The sequence below is a fragment of the Suncus etruscus genome, chromosome 12, assembly GCF_024139225.1.
Source record: "Suncus etruscus isolate mSunEtr1 chromosome 12, mSunEtr1.pri.cur, whole genome shotgun sequence".
Classification (NCBI taxonomy): Eukaryota; Metazoa; Chordata; class Mammalia; order Eulipotyphla; family Soricidae; genus Suncus; species Suncus etruscus.
The window spans coordinates 91,753,936-91,772,613 of NC_064859.1; the positions used below are offsets into that span (position 1 = coordinate 91,753,936).

At 56.3% G+C, this 18,678-nt stretch overlaps 1 protein-coding gene across 1 annotated transcript; it reads right to left on the bottom strand.

Annotated features, from left to right (window-relative positions):
* Nucleotides 1-9,643: 9,643 nt before the first annotated feature.
* Nucleotides 9,644-18,001, bottom strand: SLC30A3 (solute carrier family 30 member 3). The gene is made up of 8 exons (XM_049784208.1): nt 17,805-18,001; nt 14,448-14,629; nt 12,898-13,044; nt 12,667-12,820; nt 11,757-11,955; nt 11,499-11,604; nt 11,278-11,412; nt 9,644-10,363 (listed from the first exon to the last, which is right to left on the bottom strand). The coding sequence occupies exons 1-8, from the start codon at nt 17,897-17,899 to the stop codon at nt 10,215-10,217; spliced, it is 1,167 nt and encodes a 388-aa protein (XP_049640165.1). The 5' UTR covers nt 17,900-18,001; the 3' UTR covers nt 9,644-10,214.
* Between the last annotated feature and the right edge of the window lie 677 nt (nt 18,002-18,678).

Genomic DNA, 18,678 nt, shown 5'->3' on the forward strand with positions numbered 1-18,678 from the left:
TGCATGTGGCTGACCCGGATTCTAACTCCGGCATCCTGTATGATCCCCCGCATACTGCCAGTAGTAGTTCCTGAGTGCAGAGCCAGGCATAATCTTTGAGCACCACTGAGCATAGCCCAAATTCCTCCCCTTCCCTCACAAGAAAAAAAGTTTATCAGCCCCTGGGACAGGAAAGGAGGAAGAGAACTTTATCTTAGAGTCTCAGAACCATCCTATGTCACTTGGGATGAGTTTCTGGCTTACCTCAAGTGATACAGTTCCCATCCACACATCACATAATCTTGAGCCCATAAATCTTTTTTTTGTTTTGTTTTTGGGCCATTCCCAGTGACGCTCAGGGGTTACTCCCGGCTATGTGCTAAGAAATCGCTCCTGGCTTGGGGGAACCATATCGGGCGTGGGCGGTGGGGGGGGGGGGGGGGGAGTCGAACTGTGGTCCATCCTAGGGTAGCGTGGGAAAGGCAGATCTATCTTACTGCTGAGCCATGGCTCCAGCCCTAAGTCCATAAAACTTGACTGAAGGGAGTCCCTGAGGGCTGGAAGTACTCCCTCCCCAGAAGTATCTGCACAGATCTAGAAAATCTAAGGTTCCAGCAAAGCAGATCCAGTATGTGGCTTTGAGGGGGCTGGGCTGGAAAGAGAGAACCCCTTAGATGTGTGTGTGTGCTTCAGGGGTGGCCAACCTTCCTTCGAGCTGAGTGTGTTTCAGGCCTTTGGAAAGGCAGGATCAGGACCCAAGTGGATGTGTGGGTTGGATCGAGTGCAGGACCTTGCTCTGGGGAGCTAAGATCCAGCCCTGCCAACCATCACCACTTTCCTGCCAGTTGCCCCATCCTTGGCTGGTGAAGGTAGAGTAACAGTTACGGAACACGCTGCCTTTTCAGACTGCATCCCTCTGTCGGGTGGTTTTCCTGGGAATCGGTCACATGTGCATCCCCACGGCCCCGGGAGCTCCATTGCTTGAGTGGAAACTGCCTTTGCTGCTAAACCCAGGCAACTCAGTTGCTAAGTGGTGGGAGGTGATGGTCCCACTCCCTACTCTACTCCTCATCAGAACACACACAGGGGCCTGATAGCACAGTGTTGCATTAAATAATTAACGATGGGGCTGGATGGTGGATGATGCCATCCAGCCCACATGCCTCTGCAACCTCCATGCAGCCGGCGAGTTCCAGGCCCAGGTGAAATCACTCACACGCAGGCTTCAGGAAGAATCATCTTTATTTATGCCCTAGCCACCACAGGTGTGTGGCCTATGTCAACCTTTTAAGCATTCAGCTATATTTTGCTAGCCCTGCATCTTATCTCCTGTTAGCCATCTTCCCTTTGGGCTCCATGCGGCCCAAAGATCCAAAAGCCAGGAAGCCAAGCCGGGCCAAGAGAGAAACGGCAAAAGGCCCGAATCCCCTGGCTCAGAGGTTTATCTATCCTTTTCCAGACCCCTCCCAGAAATGGGAGGTCTTGCAGGTAGTTACACCTATTATCCGGTTCCCAAGACCCCTCCCAGATATGGGTGGGTCTTAGGGTCTTTGCACCCAACTTCAGGGTTTTAGCTAGGTACACCAACAGCACAGTGGTAGAGCATTTGCCTTGCATGCAGCCGACCCAGGATGGACCTGGGTTCAATCCCCGGCATCCCATATGGCCCCCTGAGCCTGCCGGGAGAGATTTTTTTTTTCTTTTTTTCTTTTTTTTTTTTTTTTTGGGGGGGGGGTTTGGGTCACACCCAGTGGCACTCAGGGGTTACTCCTGGCTCTACACTCAAAAATCAACCCTGTTAGGCATGGGGGACCATATGGGATGCCAGGATTCGAACCACCGTCCTGCATGCAAGGCAAACTATCTCCATGCTATCTCTTCGGCCCCAGGAGAGATTTCTGAGCGCAGAGCCAGGAGTAATCCCTGAGCATCAACGGGTATGGTCCAAAAACAAAACAAAACAAAAAAAAAATACATAAATAACACAAAATATAAAAATGAAATTACATTATCTTGGGGCCAGAGAGATAGCATAGAGATAAGGCTTTTGCCTTTCATGCAGAAGGTCGGTGGTTCAAATCCCAGCATTCCATATGGTCCCCCGAGTGTGTCAGGAGTGATTTCTGAGCGTAGAGCCAGGAGGAACCCCTGAGTGCTGCCAGGTGTGACCCAAAAACCAAAAAAAAAAAAATCATAAAAAATGAAATTACGTATCTTATTGGAAACTTTGTATTAATTTTTTATTTTTAATTATGAGAACAAAGATGCAAAGAAAGAGGAAGGACAATCACCCATAAACAATTCTCAGTAGTCCCATTGCTGATATCTTAACTTTGAACTTTCAGCCAAAGAACATTAAGAAAAATAAAACAGAACCCATGTATAATTAGGAAACTTTTTAAAATTAAGCTATGAGCCAGAAGCCAGCACCACCTTTTAAATCAAGACTTCTGCCTGGCTTGTCTCATGTTCATTGTGAAACAGGATGTTTGTACCCAACAACAGTCACTGGAAAATGTCTCTCTCCCTTCTGGAGGTGCTGGAAACTTGGCCTATCTTCTGTTTTCAGAAAAAGTTTAGGGGCCCAAATGATAGATAGTGACTCTGGCGAGTGCTCTAATTATTTGATTTTAGGGAGGAGTGTGGGGGTGTTGTTGGCCCATGACTGGCAGTTCTCTGGGACCATACGTGGTGGGGACTCAAACCAGAATCAGCTGCAGTCAAGCCAAGCTCCTGCTCCCCTTTACTAATGCTCTAGCCTCTCAAGTGCCCTACCCACTCACTGTACTATCTTTCTGGCCCCTCAATAACTTTATTAAGCATCCTGGAATCTGTCTGAGAAAGGGTGGGAGAGGAAGGAAGCCTACAAGGAACCCAAACGTCAACACAGGTAGAAACAGGCCCTGCACAGACTGAGAGAAGGAAGCCAAAGGTCACCACGGTCAGGGTTCTGAATTGGGGCTGGCATCTTCTGCCCCTGAGTCCAGGCCAGAGAAGCTCAGAATCAGGACCTGGAGTCTGGGGGGAACTGTGGGTATGTCACAATCATTGATCAAAGGTCCTTTCCACTGGGCCCCTGGGGAGCTAAGCCCTGTGGGCTGACACTGGAAGGCGGAAGGTGAAGTCCAGGACAGGGAGGGCCTGGGACCCGTCACCCATCACTTCTGCCTCAGAAGCTTCTGAGAGCCAGAGAGGTGATGCAGCGGTAGGGCGTTTGCTTTGCACACAGCTGACCTAGGATGGACCACGGTTTGATCCCCCAGCGTCCTATATGATCCCCCAAGCCAGGAGCGATTTCTGAGCACATAGCCAGGAGTAGCCCCAGAGCATCACTGAATGTGACCCAAAATTAAAAAAAAATAATTATTTCAGAGATGTTTGAATGCCCTAGAATGAGGCTTTAGGACTACTTTTCCAGTAGTCACAGGGAAATATGAGCGCTAAGGATGTGTGCACAGGAGCAAGGCCACCCCTTCCCCAGGAACACGCCAGTCTCAGCTCTCAATGTGCTTCCCAAGTTTCCTGAAGCTGAACCAGGTGTCAGGGCAGGGGACCCAGAGGCTGGTGGGTCCAACTAATGATCTATGAGAGCTGAAGGAAGCCAAGGAGGTCTGAAACCTGCTGGTGCAGTCAGCTCTGCCCTGTGATTTCCTGGAGCTGGTTCTTTTGTTTCTCCCTGGCTTTTGGCTACAATCCTTTTCACTTTTAGAGCTCATGGTTGAGCCAAGGGAACAAGGAAGCTGAATGGGACATTCAGAACTGGCATGCCCTAGGGCCAGGCTTCTGGGCTCAGCACTCTCCTGCAGGCCTCAGCCCAGGAAATTGGGGGAGGGTCACCTAGGGGACTCACTTTTACCCATTTCCCTTTCTGTTCTGGGCAGGGTTTCTGGTTACTTTTTTTCAAATAGGGTCCACGGAGCCAGAGCAATAGTCCAGCAGATAAGGTGTTTTTCTAGCACTGCTGACCCTCATGGGCTCCAGCATCCATATGGACCCTGAACCTGACGGGAGAGATTTCTGGGTGCGGAGGCAGGTATAATCCCTGAGCATAGCTGGATACTGGGCATGATCCCCTAACTATATATACCATAACTGGGAACTCCAGTCATGGAGTTCTCCCTGACTCTACTAGCGCCCTGGTTTGGGGTCTAGGCGGTACCAGGAATGGAATACGTGGCCTTGGTCATGCCAGGCACTGGCTCTGCCTCTTGAGCAACCTACCAACTTCTATCCTTGATGGCAGAAGAAACCCAGAGATTCCAGGGTTAAGGTTCATGCCTTGCATGCGGCCAACTTGGATTCAAATCCTGGCACCACATATGATTCCCCAGACCCCAACAGGAGGATCCCAGAGCACAAAGCTAGGAGTAAGTCTTTGAGCATAGCTGGAAATAGCTCCCCCAATTTTTGTTTGTTTGTTTGTTTGTTTTGTTTTTGGGCCACATCCGGTGGTGCTCATGGGTTACTCCTGGCTGTCTGCTCAGAAATGGCTCCTGGCAGGCACAGGGGACCATATGGGACACCGGGATTCGACCCAACCACCTTAGGTCCTGGATCGGCTGCTTGCAAGGCAAACGCCACTGTGCTATCTCTCCGGCCCCTTCCCCAATTTTTTTAATTAAAGGAAAGCAGAAGGAGATCTGAGAGAACTGAAGGGTGGGAGTCCCTGTCTGCTGTAACCCCTGAAAGAATGAAAGCTGCTGCCTCTTATACAGCAGAGCCTTAAGCCAGGGTAGAGTCAGAAATTTTACAGACTTAAAACCAACCTTAAAAGCCAGTGTAGGGGGCCCGGAGAGATAGCACAGCGGTGTTTGCCTTGCAAGCAGCCGATCCAGGACCAAAGGTGGTTGGGTCGAATCCTGGTGTCCCATATGGTCCCCTGTGCCTGCCAGGAGCTATTTCTGAGCAGACAGCCAGGAGTTACCCCTGAGCACTGCCAGGTGTGGCCCAAAAACCAAAAAAAAAAAAAAAAAAAAAGCCAGTGTAGGGAGTTAGACACTCTCCAGGTCAGCAGGTGCCCCCTTGAGAACTGTTGGGAGTGGGTGCAAGAAAGGTGGGACATCTCCAAAAGTGAGACAGCCAGTGCTCCAGTGCTCAGGAGCCTCAGAAGTCCAAATGCCTGTGGGCACCTCAGGACTTGGAGGAGAGTGAGCAAGGAGCAAGCAGGGAGTGCAGAATTAGGGAAGATGGGTTTCAGCTGTGTGGGGGGGGCTGTCTCTTCCTCTGGCCCCCAGATTGACTCCCCCAATCCTGAGGACCACACCTGAGATGAAGGGAGAGGCAAAATTGAAATAAAATGATCCTGGGAGCTCAAGCGGGGAACCCCATAACTGGAGGTGGACGAAGACTACTTGAAGGAGACTCCCTAATACCATTCTTAGCAAGGTGGGAAGCTGCCAGGAGCGATTTCTGAGCCAGGAGTAGCCCCTGAACCCCACCACACACACAAGTTGGGGGAGTTATATCCAGCTATGCTCAAGAATTTACAAGAGCTTTGTGCTCTGGGATCCTCCTACTGAGGTCTGTGGGACCATTTGTGTTGTCAGGGTTTGAACCCAAGTTAGCCACAGGTAAGGCATGAACCTTAACCCTGGAATCTCTGGGTTTCTTCTGTCATTAAGGATAGAAGTTGGAGGCAGGAGCAGTGGTGCAAGCGGTAGGGTGGTTGCCTTGCACGTGCTAACTTAGGATAGACCAGGCGGTTTGATCCCCTGAGATCCCCCCAAGCCAGGAGCGATTTCTGAGAGCATAGCCAGGAGTAACCCCTAAGCGTCAACGGGTGTGGCCCAAAAAGCAAAAAATAAAAAGGATAAAAGTTGGAAGGTTGCTCAAAAGGCAGAGCCAGTGGTTGGAATGCCCAGGGCCACGTGTTCCATCCCTGAGACCACCTGGGCCCCAGACCAGAGTGTTAGTAGCGTCAGGAAGAGCCCTGGAGCTCCCAATTATATATACATACTTTGAGGGCCATATCCAGCTACCAGGCTATGCTCAGGGATTACACTGGCTCTGCATTCAGAAATCTCTCCTGGCAGGCTCAGGGACCATATGGATGTTGGATATTGAGCCCCGGTTGGCAGCGTGCAAGAAAAATAGCTTACCCGGAGCTGGAGTGCTAGCACAGTGGTAAGGCATTTACCTTGCACATGGCCGACCTACTTTAAGGAGACTCCCTAATACTGTTCTCAGTGAGGTGAGAGGCTGCCAGGAAGTGGGGCACCCACTGGGGTTTCCCATCCCTGCAGGGGTGAAGAAATTCCCTCGGCATCCACCAAGGCGCAGGCCAGCAGGGAGCGCTGCTCCCCGTCGCATCATCCAGTGGTTGCAGCCTGCAAAGGTGCTGCTCAGGCTCCCTGCAAGACAAACCCACCAAGACAAACCCTGCAGGGGGGCGGACCCCGCTTTAACTCTCTGTGCTCCCTGCTGACCCCAGACCCCCTCGGATAGGAAGCCCTCCGGGGCGCTGCAAGCAGACAGAGTGGGCCCAGCTGCACAAACGTGAATGTTCCTGACCCATCTCCTGGGTCAGCAGCACCAGCCTTCCCCTCTGGCCCGGTGGCTCTGGCTCCTCTCCAAGCCAGTCTGGCCTTCCCCGCTCCCCCAAATCCCCTTCGACCCCCTCTGGGTTGGGTTAATCACCGGGGACCCGGTAGGCTGAGGAATGGGCTCCGTTTCTCCCCAGCCGAGCAAGGAGGAGAGATAAGGCCTTGCAGGCTGCTCCTGCTGATAAGGTCTCCCTGGGGAATGCAGAGAGTTGGGGGGGAGTTCTCCTGAGCCCCTCCTTCCTGAGCACCAGACAGAGGCCGGAGGAGGGAGGAGCCTAGGTGATGGGCTGCAATCCCCACAGTGATTTAGCAGCAGAGAAACTCAGTTTCCCCACCTGGACCTGGACCCAGCAGGTGAGACTGTTTCCATCATAGCATGGCAACTCAGCTCCTGTTCTGTCAGGGATGCTAAACCGCCTGGGTCTCCCCCTCCCCCTCAAAGCTTTCTGCTATGTCTGGATTCAACCCCAGACTTCCCCCTGTCCTACTGGCACATCACAAGGGCCAGATGACTGAGCTAAGAGGACAATATGACTGAGAGGACCCCAGGTTTCAAGCTCCGGCACCCGATGGCAGAGAAGCTCGGGCCTGAGTGGTCCCAGCACACCTGTCATTCACAGTCTCTGACCTTGGGGACGTCCTTTTCCTCCGTGAATCCATGCTCCTCCTCCTCTTCCTCCTCCTCCTCACCAGGGCTCTGGGGGGCAGGAGGGGACCCTCTGTTTCCTCCCCAGCCAAGAGACTCAGCCACCACGCAGCCTGAAGCTGTTAAGGGGTGAAATCTCTTCCCACTTTTGCCTCCACCCCCTTCCCCCATCTCCTGCCTCTAGGGGCCTGGAATCAATGAGACGGAAAATGAGAAAGTCTCGTCAGTCCCAGTCCGTCTCAGGAACCAGCGTGGCGTGGAGAACAGCTGGGGTGATGGAGAGGCCCCTCCCCAGCAGGGGAGGTCTGCTTTCTCTGAGTCTCCCCATAAAGAGAGGAGTGACATGGGCTAGTGAGGGACAGCAGTGGCACCCCAGAAGTGGGGTGAGTTGTGTGGAAGCAGTCCAGTGGCCGCTGGCTCAGGGCAGGGTGTGCATGCACAGGGGGACAGCCTGACCCCAGAAACCCCAGAAACCCCAGAAACCCGATGGATGCCACAGTGCTGGGTTGTTCAAACCAGGTGTGCTGTTTCCATAACAAAGTTCCTTTCCTCGTGAGGTGGGGAAGATCCCGCAGAGAGATGGCCAGGCCTATCTGCACCCTTACTGTGACCACCTAGACTGCCCAAGCACAAGGCCCACTGCCTCTTCATTGTTTCCAAACCACAATCAGCTCTGTATTCTGAGATCATCCCTGCTGGGGCTCAGGGAACCATTTGGGGGTACCAGGAATTAAACCCAGGTCAGAAGGTTGCAAGATAAGGCATCCACTCACATTGGAGTTTTTGATCCAGTAATGATGTTTGGGAAACCATGACCAGAACCCAGTGTTTGGGGGGAACCAAAGTCACCCCAGAGGTACTTAGGGTCACGTGATGGGGATTTTACTAGGGGTCTCCCACATCCAAGGTGTTTTGCAAACAAAGTCACATTTTCAGGCCTGTGCTGGATTTGAGGATGGGGGGGGGGCACACGCCCAGTATACATGCTCAGGGATGTCACTCGACTCCATGGTGACCCTGGGATGTGCACTTCAGGGGACACGTGGGGCTGAGGATTTATCCCAGGCTTCCCATGTGCCAAGTATCTGCTCCAGTCCTCTTGGGCATCTTTCTGGCCCTGTGTTGGATTCTTTTTGTTTGTTTTCGGGCCATACCCAGCAGTGTTCAGGGGGTTTCTCCTGGTTCTGCATTCAGAAATTACACCTGGCGGTTGGCCTCCTGCAAGGTAATACCCTCCCTACTATGCTATTTTCAGGCCCTGAATCTTTTATTATTATTATTATTATTATTATTATTATTATTATTATTATTATTATTATTATTATTATTATTGATTTTTGGGCCACATCCAGCGGTGCTCAAGGGTTACTCCTGGCTCTGTGCTCAGAAGTTGCTCCTGGCAGGCTCTGGGGACCATATGGGATGCCAGTGATCAAACCCAGGTCCATCCTGGGTCAGCCACGTGCAAGGCAAACACCCTGCCACCGTGCTATCCCTCCGGTCGCCTGAATCTTTTTTTTTTTTTTTTAAAGAAAAAAATCGGGGCCGGGCGATGGTGCTAGAGGTAAGGTGCCTGCCTTGCCTGCGCTAGCCTTGGATGGACTGCGGTTCGATCCCCCAGTGTCCCATATGGTCCCTCAAGCCAAGAGCGACTTCTGAGCGCATAGCCAGGAGTAATCCCTGAGCATCACCGGGTGTGGCCCAAAAACCAAAAAAGAAAAAAATCAAGGCTGAGAGAACATAGGGTTAAGTTAAGGTGCTTGCCTGGCACCCCCTGGGGCCCAGTTCAATCCCTGGGTCTGCCTATGAGCCCCTAGTACACCTAGTACATCTGAGGACAGAGTCAGAAATAACCCCTGAGCAACTGTCAGATGTGAACCCCACCCTCAAAGAAGTAACACAAAATGAATCTCTTCATGAGGTGGTTTGCAAGAGGAAAAGCTACCTGAATGTCTGATTTCTTTGTTTTTGGACAACACCTGGCTGTGCTCAGGAGTTACTCCTGGCTTTGCATTCAGAAATCACTCCTGGGGGTGCTCGGGGACCATATAGGATGCCGAGGATCTAACCCAGGTCAACTGTGTACAAGGCAAATGCCCTACCCACTGCGCTATCGCTCCAGCCCCCCAAATGTCTGATTCTTAGAGCAAAGGGGAAAATAACTGTCAGAGCCGAGCCTACAAGCCAGGGGACAGTCCTGGTCTGGGCCCTCGACTCTGTAGGGTCCCCTACTCTCCCCCAAAAAGCAGCAGCCACTGTGCGAGGCTGGTCTGACCTGGGAGCCTGTAGCAAACTCCCTCTGGGCTCCCAACAGAATGGGCCGACAGGCAGTAGTGGGCCTGGAGGGTTGGAGTCCTATGGGCAGATGGGCAGGGTGTGTGTGCTAAGGGGGGTACTTCTCAGAGGGTTAGTGGGGTCGGGATGGGGGGCCGGCAGGGGCTGCCACAGGACAGACGCAGGCCTGCAGTCGCAGAAGTCAGACAGACACACGTTTATTAGGGGCTGTGCAGCATCGCCCCCTCCTCCAGGATAGCCGAGGGCCCAGCACCAAGGGCGGGAGGAATGACAGAGCCCTGAACGGACACATGGAATGTGCAGACGGACAGATACAGGCACAGACACACAGGCACAGACAGGCACACGGGCACCCACCACAGCCACAGGACACGGACAAAGTGCGAGCATTGGGGTCCCTGCATAGACAGAGCGGGGGCCGCAGGGGAGGACCCCGACTCCCACGCGGCAGGCACATGACAATACACAGACAGGCCTTGCCCCGGCCAGCCAGCTGCATCACAGACGAATGAAGTGCACGAAGGATATGGGGGCCCAGGCTGCAGGGCACAGAGAGAGATTCGGGGTGGGGGAACCACCCCCAACTTGCACTGAAACCTGGAGTCACCCCAAAATGGCCACATCTACTCAGCCCCGTGCCCGCTCTCTCCCCCACTTTGGTCTCGCCTCACTTTGGGGCCCGGTGAGTCGCAGGCAGGGGAAGGGGGAGAGGAAGGGCCAGGCACCCCAGCCTTGCACTGACCCCTCAGGCCTCAGGCCTGGGGCGGCTCTCGGCAGCGCAGGCACTGGGCCATCTCGGGCTGGTACCGCTCCACCTGCACTGTGCAGCTGGAGAAGCCGAAGCGTGAGGACAGCCGGGCGGTGGCTTCGGCCAGGACAGCCTCAGGGTCCGCGGTGGAGTCTGCCAGGGAGTGATAAGAGGTGGCAAGTTCCCAGGGGAGTCAGGGGCCAAGCTGGGGGCAGGGGGAGGCGAGATAAGACACAGGCAAAGGGTTCCCGAGGGTTTGCTGGGCTTGTCAAATAGGGGTGGGAGATTGTCTGCAGACATGTCAACACTGAGCAAAAGCTAGGAGGACCCCCTTCCATCCTCTCAGGCTATGTCCCCTGCCCCGCTCTGTTGCAAGAAGCCCTAAGCTGGACTGCAAAGAGGAAAGGGGGTGCTTTGTCCCATCAAGAGCGATCAGCAAATAAACCACAACCGAGCCTATTCTTGGCTTCTCAACTGCAATTCTCTGATTGCTTCTTGCATCTGGAAGAAACTCAGATCCTTGTCAGTGCGTGCGTCACCGTATGTTTTAATAGTGGGATCAGGCTGTCAATTCCGGTGCTGCGGGTTCGGTTTTTTATTTGCGCTCAGAGCCTCACAGCATAAAAATGCAGATCAGGGTGCACCCAGCTGGGAAACGGCGCTTCTAGCAGTTACCCCCATCCCCACCCTGGGGGGGAGAGCTGTGAATTAGAGCTCTGTTCCCCCAAACCAGAGACTGAGACCTGCCAAGGCAGCTGATTCCCTGCTCTTTTGTTTGTTTTGTTTTGTTTTGGGGTCACACCCGGTGGCACTCAGGGGTTACACCTGGCTCTACACTCAGATCACTCCTGGCAGACTGAGGGGAGACCATATGGGATGCCAGGAATTGAACTGGGGTCCATTCTGGGTTGACTGCACGCAAGGCAAGCGACATATCACTGTGCTATCACTCCAGCCTGACTCCCTGCTCTGCTCAGAAACAGGGCCCCCGCCAAGCCCTCTTCTGGAACCCGGACACATTGGGGGGAAAATCAGACAGGAAGGTGTCCACCCACCCCCAGACTCACCTATGGCCAGATGTGTGGATACCATGTGGTAGGTGAGAGTGAGTGACCACAGGTGCAAGTCGTGGATAGCACGGACGCCGGGCACCGCCAGCAGCGCGTCCCTCACAGGCTCATACCCCACGTTCCGGGGGGTACCTGCAAGGGGGTACCTGTCATGGCTACCTGCAGGGGGACCCTCCTGCCTGGGAGACCACCCCCTTGCACCTGTCCCACCCACGCACCTTCCATGAGCACATAGAGTACGTCACGGAGAGTGGAGGCCGTAGAGCCCAGCGCGAAGATGGAGAAGAGGAAAGTGCTGATGGGATCAGCCGCCTTGTACTCTGGCTGCAGGGAGAGACACCCCTCAGCCCTGGCCCTAGCCCCTAGGCCCCTTGGAGGAGACCTCAGGGTGACTGAAAGGGCTGTGAGCCCCAGTGGGGTCCAGAGTGCAGCTGTGGATCACAGGAAGGATGGGTGGGGTCAGGGCAGGAATGTACCTTGAAGTAGATGAGGATGGAGGCGGCCAGAACCCCAAAGCTTTGCAGGAGGTCCCCCAGCACGTGCACAAAGGCCGCCCGGACACTGGTGTTCCCTAAAGGCAGAGGATCCCCTGACCCCTCCTCCAGGGGTGCATACTCTGACCCCCGAGACCCGTGGCTGTGGGAGGGCCCGGCCTGGTGCAGCACAAAGGCCATTCTGCAGGGAGAGAGGGAGAAAGGCCTGTTGTTCCCCCCAGAACCCTGCTCCTTTTTCTGCAGCCTGGTGTCAAGAATGGACACGTGGGCCCAAAAGATAGCCTGGCAGGGAGGGTGTTTGCCTTACACGCACCTTACCTGGCATCCCATATGCCCCCCCCCCCAAGAGTGCTAGGAGTAACCTCTGAGTACCACCAGATGTGGCCCAAGATTAAAAAAAAGAAAGAAAAGAATGGATTTGGGCACCAGCTGGGATGGTGCCATTGCATTAGAAAGGTCTGGATGAGCCACTCTCTCTGCTTCATTCTGGGTCAGAAAGGGGCAAGATGACCCCCCCTAGCAGGCCATGCGAGCACCACAAGGGAGAAAGCTAGGGAGGAGTCTCCAGGGACATCTGGACTCCAGACTGCACATGACCTGTTCAGAGACTGTGTGCGAATGTGTGGCTATAAATGTGCGTATGTATCCCATCCACATTTGGATGTAACCTGTGTGTTTCCATATGAACTAGTCATGCACGTGTTACTATGCATGTGTGTACATATGAGCGTACATACTTACACACATGTAGATTGTCTGTCTATGTACGTGTCTAATGTCCACAGATACCCACAAGAGTAGTGTGAACCTTCATCTGTGTTCATACGTGGGCACGCGTATATGCCTGGCTAGGTGCGTGTGGGGACCAGCCTGCTCTCCCCCAGGGACGTACAAGAGGTTGGCGCAGACGGCAATGCTGGCAGTCAGCAGCATGGCATCACCCTCGATGTGGTAGTCGCTGTGCAGCAGGCGGACAAAGGCCAAGTACAGGAGGACGCCAGTGACAAGCCAGAGAGAGACCACGGAGGCCAGCGCACCCAGTGTCTCTGCAGGGGGACACAAGCTCTCAGGGACCGGCCGACACGCCGTGGCCAGACATGGGAGTAAGTGGGCCAGGCCATACCTGAGCGGTGCCAGCCGAAGGTCATGGTGCGGGTGGCCGGCCTCGTAGAGAGCCACAGGGAGAAGAGGCTGGCCGCCATGCTGCCCACGTCCGCCAGCAGGTGGGCCGCGTCCGTCATGATGGCCAGGCTGTGGGCCAGGTACCCACCTGCAGGGAGCCGGGGGTTTAGGGGGGCTCTCTGGCAAAGCTGGAGTGACCATGGGACCAGAGAGATAACATGCGCTTGCCTTGCATGTAGAAGGACGGTGGTTGGAATCCCGGCATCCCATATGGTCCCCTGAGCCTGCCAGGAGCAATTTCTGAGCATAGAGCCAGGAATAAACCCTGAGCACTGGCCGGGTGTGACACCCCCCCCCCCCAAAAAAAAAACCAAAGCTGGAGTGACCAGCCCCTGCTGAGACTGGGGTCCACACCCAGCTGGGAGCATAGATTTCCCCTGCTGGTGGAGCTCCAGGGAGTTTTGCTTTCCTCTTTTGCATATTCTGCTTGCTTTTTTGTTTTGGGGCCACACTCAGCGGTGCTCAGGGGTTACTCCTGGCTCTGCACTCAGAGGACTCCTGGCAGGCTCAAAGGACCATATTGGATACTGGGACTCAAACCACCGTCTGTCCTGGGTTGACCACGTGCAAGGCAAATACCTACCGCCGAGTTATTGGCTCCAGCCCTTCCTTGGCATGTTCTTTCTTTCTTTCTATGGGAGTGGGGTGGCGTTCAGGCTAACCCCATGGCACTCAGATCCACACCTGGCAAGGACCTGTGCTGCCAGGGATGGAATCAGGGTAGGCTAAGTGCAAGGCAAGTGCCTTACCTTACCCCGCTTTACCATTGCTCAGCCCTGACTTTATTTATTTTTGCTTTTGGGGCTACATCTGGTGACACTCAGGGGTTACTCCTGGCTGTGCACTCAGAAATCGCTCTAGGCTTGGGGGACCATATGGGACACCGGGAATTGAACAGAGAGGTCTGTCCTGGGTGAGCCGCATGTAAGACAAACATCCTACCACTGCGGTATTGCCCTCCTCCCCCAACTTAGAGAGATGTTTTGTTTGGAGGCCATACCCAGAGGTACTTGGAGACTACTCCCTACTCCCTGTTGGTTGCTCAACCATCTTTCCCGGTCATGTATTGAAGACCAGGCAGTGCTGAGGATCAAGTCTGGGGCATCCTGCATGCAAAGCTACACTCAGCCCCTTGAGCTCTCTCTGACCTCTACAGTGATTTTGTTTGTTTTGGGGCCACAGCTGGCAGTGCTCAGGGGCTACTCTGTGCTCAGGAATCACTCCTGGCAGGTTCAGGGCATCATATGGGGTGCCAGGATTGATCCCAGTTCATTGCATGCAATGCAAACGCTCTCCATGCTGTGCTATCACTCCAGCCCATACAGTAATCCCCCCCCCCCAGTTAATACTGCTAAGTCATTCCATGGCCCTGATCCCCTTCTCTCCATCCTGAGACCTGGGCACCCCAACCCTATGCCCCCCTCTGCTCCTCCCTCTGCGAGCCTCCTGGAACACGATGGGGAGAGGCTGAGGGAGCTGCCCCCCACTTACCCACCACCTCTCCGGCCATGAAGACGCAGCACACGGCACAGGCTGCACACAGCTGCTTCTGCGCCCGCAGCCTCTCGGGGCTGAGCCCAGGGGGTGGCAGGGGGTCCCTGTGGCAGTGATGCTCGGGCATCTCCTGGGGTTTGGACTCCTGGGACAGGGCCGAAGACGACTCTGGGAAGAGACTGAGGGACAAATTCCGGTTCACCCTGGGGTCTGACCACAAGTTCATGATGGGTTCATCTCTCCCAGGTCCGGAAACTATGAGGAATTGTGGGGAGCATCCCCTCTCCTCTCCCCACAGAGCCCTGAAACTTGCAGCTGGCAAACACCTTAAGGATGATCGAGGCTGGCTCTTTAAAAGAGTGACCAGGGGTTTATGGCAGACACATGGTGAGTGAGACCAATGCCAAGATGAAACCCCCACCCCTAGCTTGCTTCCTTGGGATGGGAATGACCCAGCCCAGCCCAACTGACACCCAACTTCGGTCCAAGAGCCCTGCCTGCCTTGTAGTAGGCAGCCCTGCCTGCTTCAGATGACTTCCATGAAGCACAGACACATTTCTGAGCTCTGAGGTTTTGGGGGAACGAGGCATCTGTAACCCCGGGCTGGAAGGTGGCGGGGAGGGGCTCAAACAGAGCCTGTCAGCACCTCGAGCCAGAGTCCAGTCACTGTGGAGAGTCAGTCAGGCACCTGGGAGGAGGCCTGAGTGGGGCTGGGCAAAATGGGGTGACTTGAAAAGGGGGGAAGGAGAGGCTGGGGACAGGTGGTGAAAATGGGGGAACCTCAGCTCAGGCAGGTGTGGGGCTTCCATCCCGGGTTCTTCCCTGCACCTGTGTTCAGGTGGATGGCTGAGGGTGGATGGCTGAGGGCAGATGCTGGGGCCCACAGAAGCTGGGGGACTCCCCGCCCAGAGAACCCAAGGGTGGGTTCCAGAGTTGAGGTTGTCATGGGGAGGACGGAGTGTCAGCCACAGTGACTGTGGAGAAACAGGATTCACAGATCTGAGTCGTCCCCAGGGTCCCAGCCCCCAAAGCCTCTGCACAGGAACAAGGTCTCCCCAGGGTGCCAGACCTTGCCCTGTTCTGGGCAAGGTTCTCGCCTTCACGACAACCCACCCCAAACCCTAGCAAGGCCCAGCCCTTGCGCAGTAAAGCTGAGGGTGAGTGCAGTGCCCAAGGGTGAAAGGCACACAGAAGGTTCCAGAAGAAATTGCAGTTGGGGAGGCCACTGAGATGGTAGTAGGGACTGGGTGCCTTAGGAAAAGGTCAGGCCAGCAAGAAGATTGATTCCTTTAGTTTGTCTTTTGGAGCCGCACCCCGTGGCGCTCAGAGGTTACTCCTGGCTCTGCCCTCAGGAATCCCACCCTGGCAGCACTCAGGGGGCACTTAGGGGATAATGAGGATTGAACCCAGGTCAGCTGCCTGCAAGACAAACACCCTGCCCCTGAGATTAGTTTTTCTTTTTTTTCTTTTTGGTTTCTGGGTCACACCCGGCAGCGCTCAGGGGTGACTCTTGGCTCTGCACTCAAAAATCACCCCTGGCAGGCAGGCACGGGGGACTATATGGGATGCCGGGATTTGAACCACCATCCTTCTGCATGGAAGGCAAATGCCCTACCTCCATGCTATCTCTCCGGCCCCGAGATTAATTTCTTAAGCCTCAAAAGACTTCACTAGCTCCAAATCTGGATATTCGATCCCAGGTGCACCTGGAGGAGACAGGGTGTCCCAATCTGTGGCCAGCCAGGTCCACATACAGAAGGCAGACTCAGGGCAGGGGGTGTCCCCACATGCCTGCAGGGAGTGGGTGCTCTCTGGGAAGACTAACAAAGGACTGGGGCATGGTGGGGTGGAGAGACTCCACGATGGAGCTCAAGAGGACATCACAGTGGGCCGACATCTCCTATGAGCCCCCAGACTGCCCCAGTCCCCCAGACTGTGAGCCGAGGGAGCCTGGACAGGTCCTATGTGGTGGGGGACGGGCTGTGGGAGAAGGGTGAATGAATATTGGTGTCCAACAGGCCTGGCTGGCCCTAGTATGACTGTGCTGAGAACTCGGATGGGAAGAGGAGACGGAAGGGCCCAGGCCTCCTGCACAGGCTTTTGGGGGGGCAGAGGCTGGGAAGAGCCTCTTTGGGAAATGCTGCAGGTCCCGGTGACTAATGGTCATGAGAAGGAAGAGAAGGTGGGAGCCAGCGGCCTGGAGGGAGGTGGTTCCAGGCCTTCCCCCACCACTGTGGTGCCATCAACAGGCGCTCCCTTTTGTTCACGGGATTGGCCCGAAAGAAGCATCATTGTTGTCGTGTGGGTGCGCGTGGGTGTATGTGGGGTGCGGGGGAGATCTACAGGAGGATTCTGGCTTGTCCCCTCTGGACCCCTCTGAACCCCCACAACCAGCAAAGCACTGAACTGACGAGGGCCGGAGGGATGCGGGGAAGGGCAGGCGCAGTCAGACGGGGACCCTGGGAGAGCCGCCCACAGTCTGTAGGCCTGCAGGACAGACTCAGACGCAAGGGCCCCCCTTTTTTCCTGCTCCCCCAAAGCAGAGAAAGACGCAGAGGCCATAGGGAGACAAAGGGAGAGGGGCTTCGAGAGAAACAAGACTATGTGGGGGGGGGGGGGAGAAGGGGAAAGCAAGGAGGCCGGGCTGGCTCTGGTGCAAGCCCCTGGACAGACAGACAGACAGACAGACAGACAGACAAATAGACAGGTGGACAGATGGACAGGCGAGCAGATAGTCAGGCGGCAGCCAAGATGGGCCGCAGCATGGCCGAAAGGGGGGTGCCCTGGTCGACCGCCTCGGGGAGCCAACAACGGGGCGCGCTGGAGGGAGGCCGGCGGGACACGGAGGTGGTTCTGCGGCCGCCCCCGGCCCGCTGTCCCCGGCCTCGCGGCGCCTCATTTCACACCTCGCCGCCCCCGGACCCGTCTGTGCGGAGCCGGGAATACCCCCCAGCCGCCCAGCCCGCACCTGCTACCGCGCCGTAGCCGCCCCCTCGCTTCCCCGCCAAGCTCGGGGCGCGCAGCTGGAGAGGGACCCCGGGCCGGGCGCAACGCGGGGCCCAAAGGCGCGCGGACCCAGGCTGGGAAGGGCCGGGGCGCAGCGGGGGATCCCCGTGCGCTGGCCTGGAGCTGCTATTGCAGACATCGGAGGGACTCCAGCCCGACGGAGGGAGCGTGTCCTCCGGGTACCCGACGCGGGGAGACGGCAGCGGGTCCCCGGGTAGGGCGCACGGGCACCAGCGGGGTGGCCGGAACGGAGGGGACCCGGGGCACGGCCAGGCTCGGCCTTGGAGTCTCGGGGCGCAACGAAAGGCGCCGCTGGCAGTTACGGGGAGCCCCCCGGACCCGTCCTACCTCTTCAAGCGCAGGCTGCCTCCCGCGTTGCCGCGTTCCCGTGGACTCACCAACCGGGTGGTCTCCGAGCCCCCCGCGGCCGGACCGGGTTCCATGTCCCCGCGCCCCCGACCGCGCCCCACCAGCAGCCGAGTCCCGGGAGTTCGGGGCCGCCGGCGTGGAGCGGACTGCGGCGGCGGCGACCGTGGCGCGCGGGGAGTCCCAACTGCGGAGCCCGGCCCCGCCCCACGCGTGGGGAGAGCGAGCGCCCCAAGCCCCGCCTCTGGGCTCCCCCACGCTCAGGCTCCGCCCCAGAGACCCCGGTTCCAGCACTGTGCTGGACTCCCCTGGAATGAGGGCGTACCCGCAGCTCCCGCACCCACCCGAGGGTCCCCGAGCTTCCCGCCCCTCTCCCCGCCGCCCTCTTCGTGGTGCCACCCCGTCGCCCCACTTTTAGGGGCACAGACGGGTGTGGGTCTTAGCTGACCCGGGGAGGGAAAGAAGGCGCAGTGGACAGCGGCAGCCCGAAAGCCCTAAAGCCTTTTGCAGGAGGGCGCCGACCCCTTGGCAAGGCCAGCCAGGTTTTTACGCACAGGTTTTTACGCACGCGTTGGCTTCCCCGTTCCTGCAGTTTGGGGAGGGTAAACTGAGTCCCCAGGAAGAAAGTGATCAGAAGGGCTTTGCAGGGAATAAAAGGGCTGGACCCCGACCTCTGGCCTTCTCCGTATGGGCGACCTGAGATAGGGCGCGCGCGGAGGTCCCGGGGCGGCCAGGGCGGGAGGAGAGCGCACGGAAGCCGGCGGGAGCGTGCGGACAGCTGCGGGCCCTTTGCTTCCGAATCGGGGGCACCTGCCCGGGCACTGGTTGCCTGGACCTCGCTACTTGGGTAGAATAA

Coding starts and splice junctions, on each gene's coding strand:
- SLC30A3 (XM_049784208.1), bottom strand. CDS start 17,899: ATGGAACCCGGTCCGGCCGCGGGGGGCTCGGAGACCACCCGGTTGGTG. Junction 13,045..14,447: donor CATGGCCGGAGAGGTGGTGG/GTAAGTGGGGGG, acceptor GGCTCCCTGCAG/GTGGGTACCTGGCCCACAGC. Junction 11,413..11,498: donor ACTCTATGTGCTCATGGAAG/GTGCGTGGGTGG, acceptor ACCCCCTTGCAG/GTACCCCCCGGAACGTGGGG.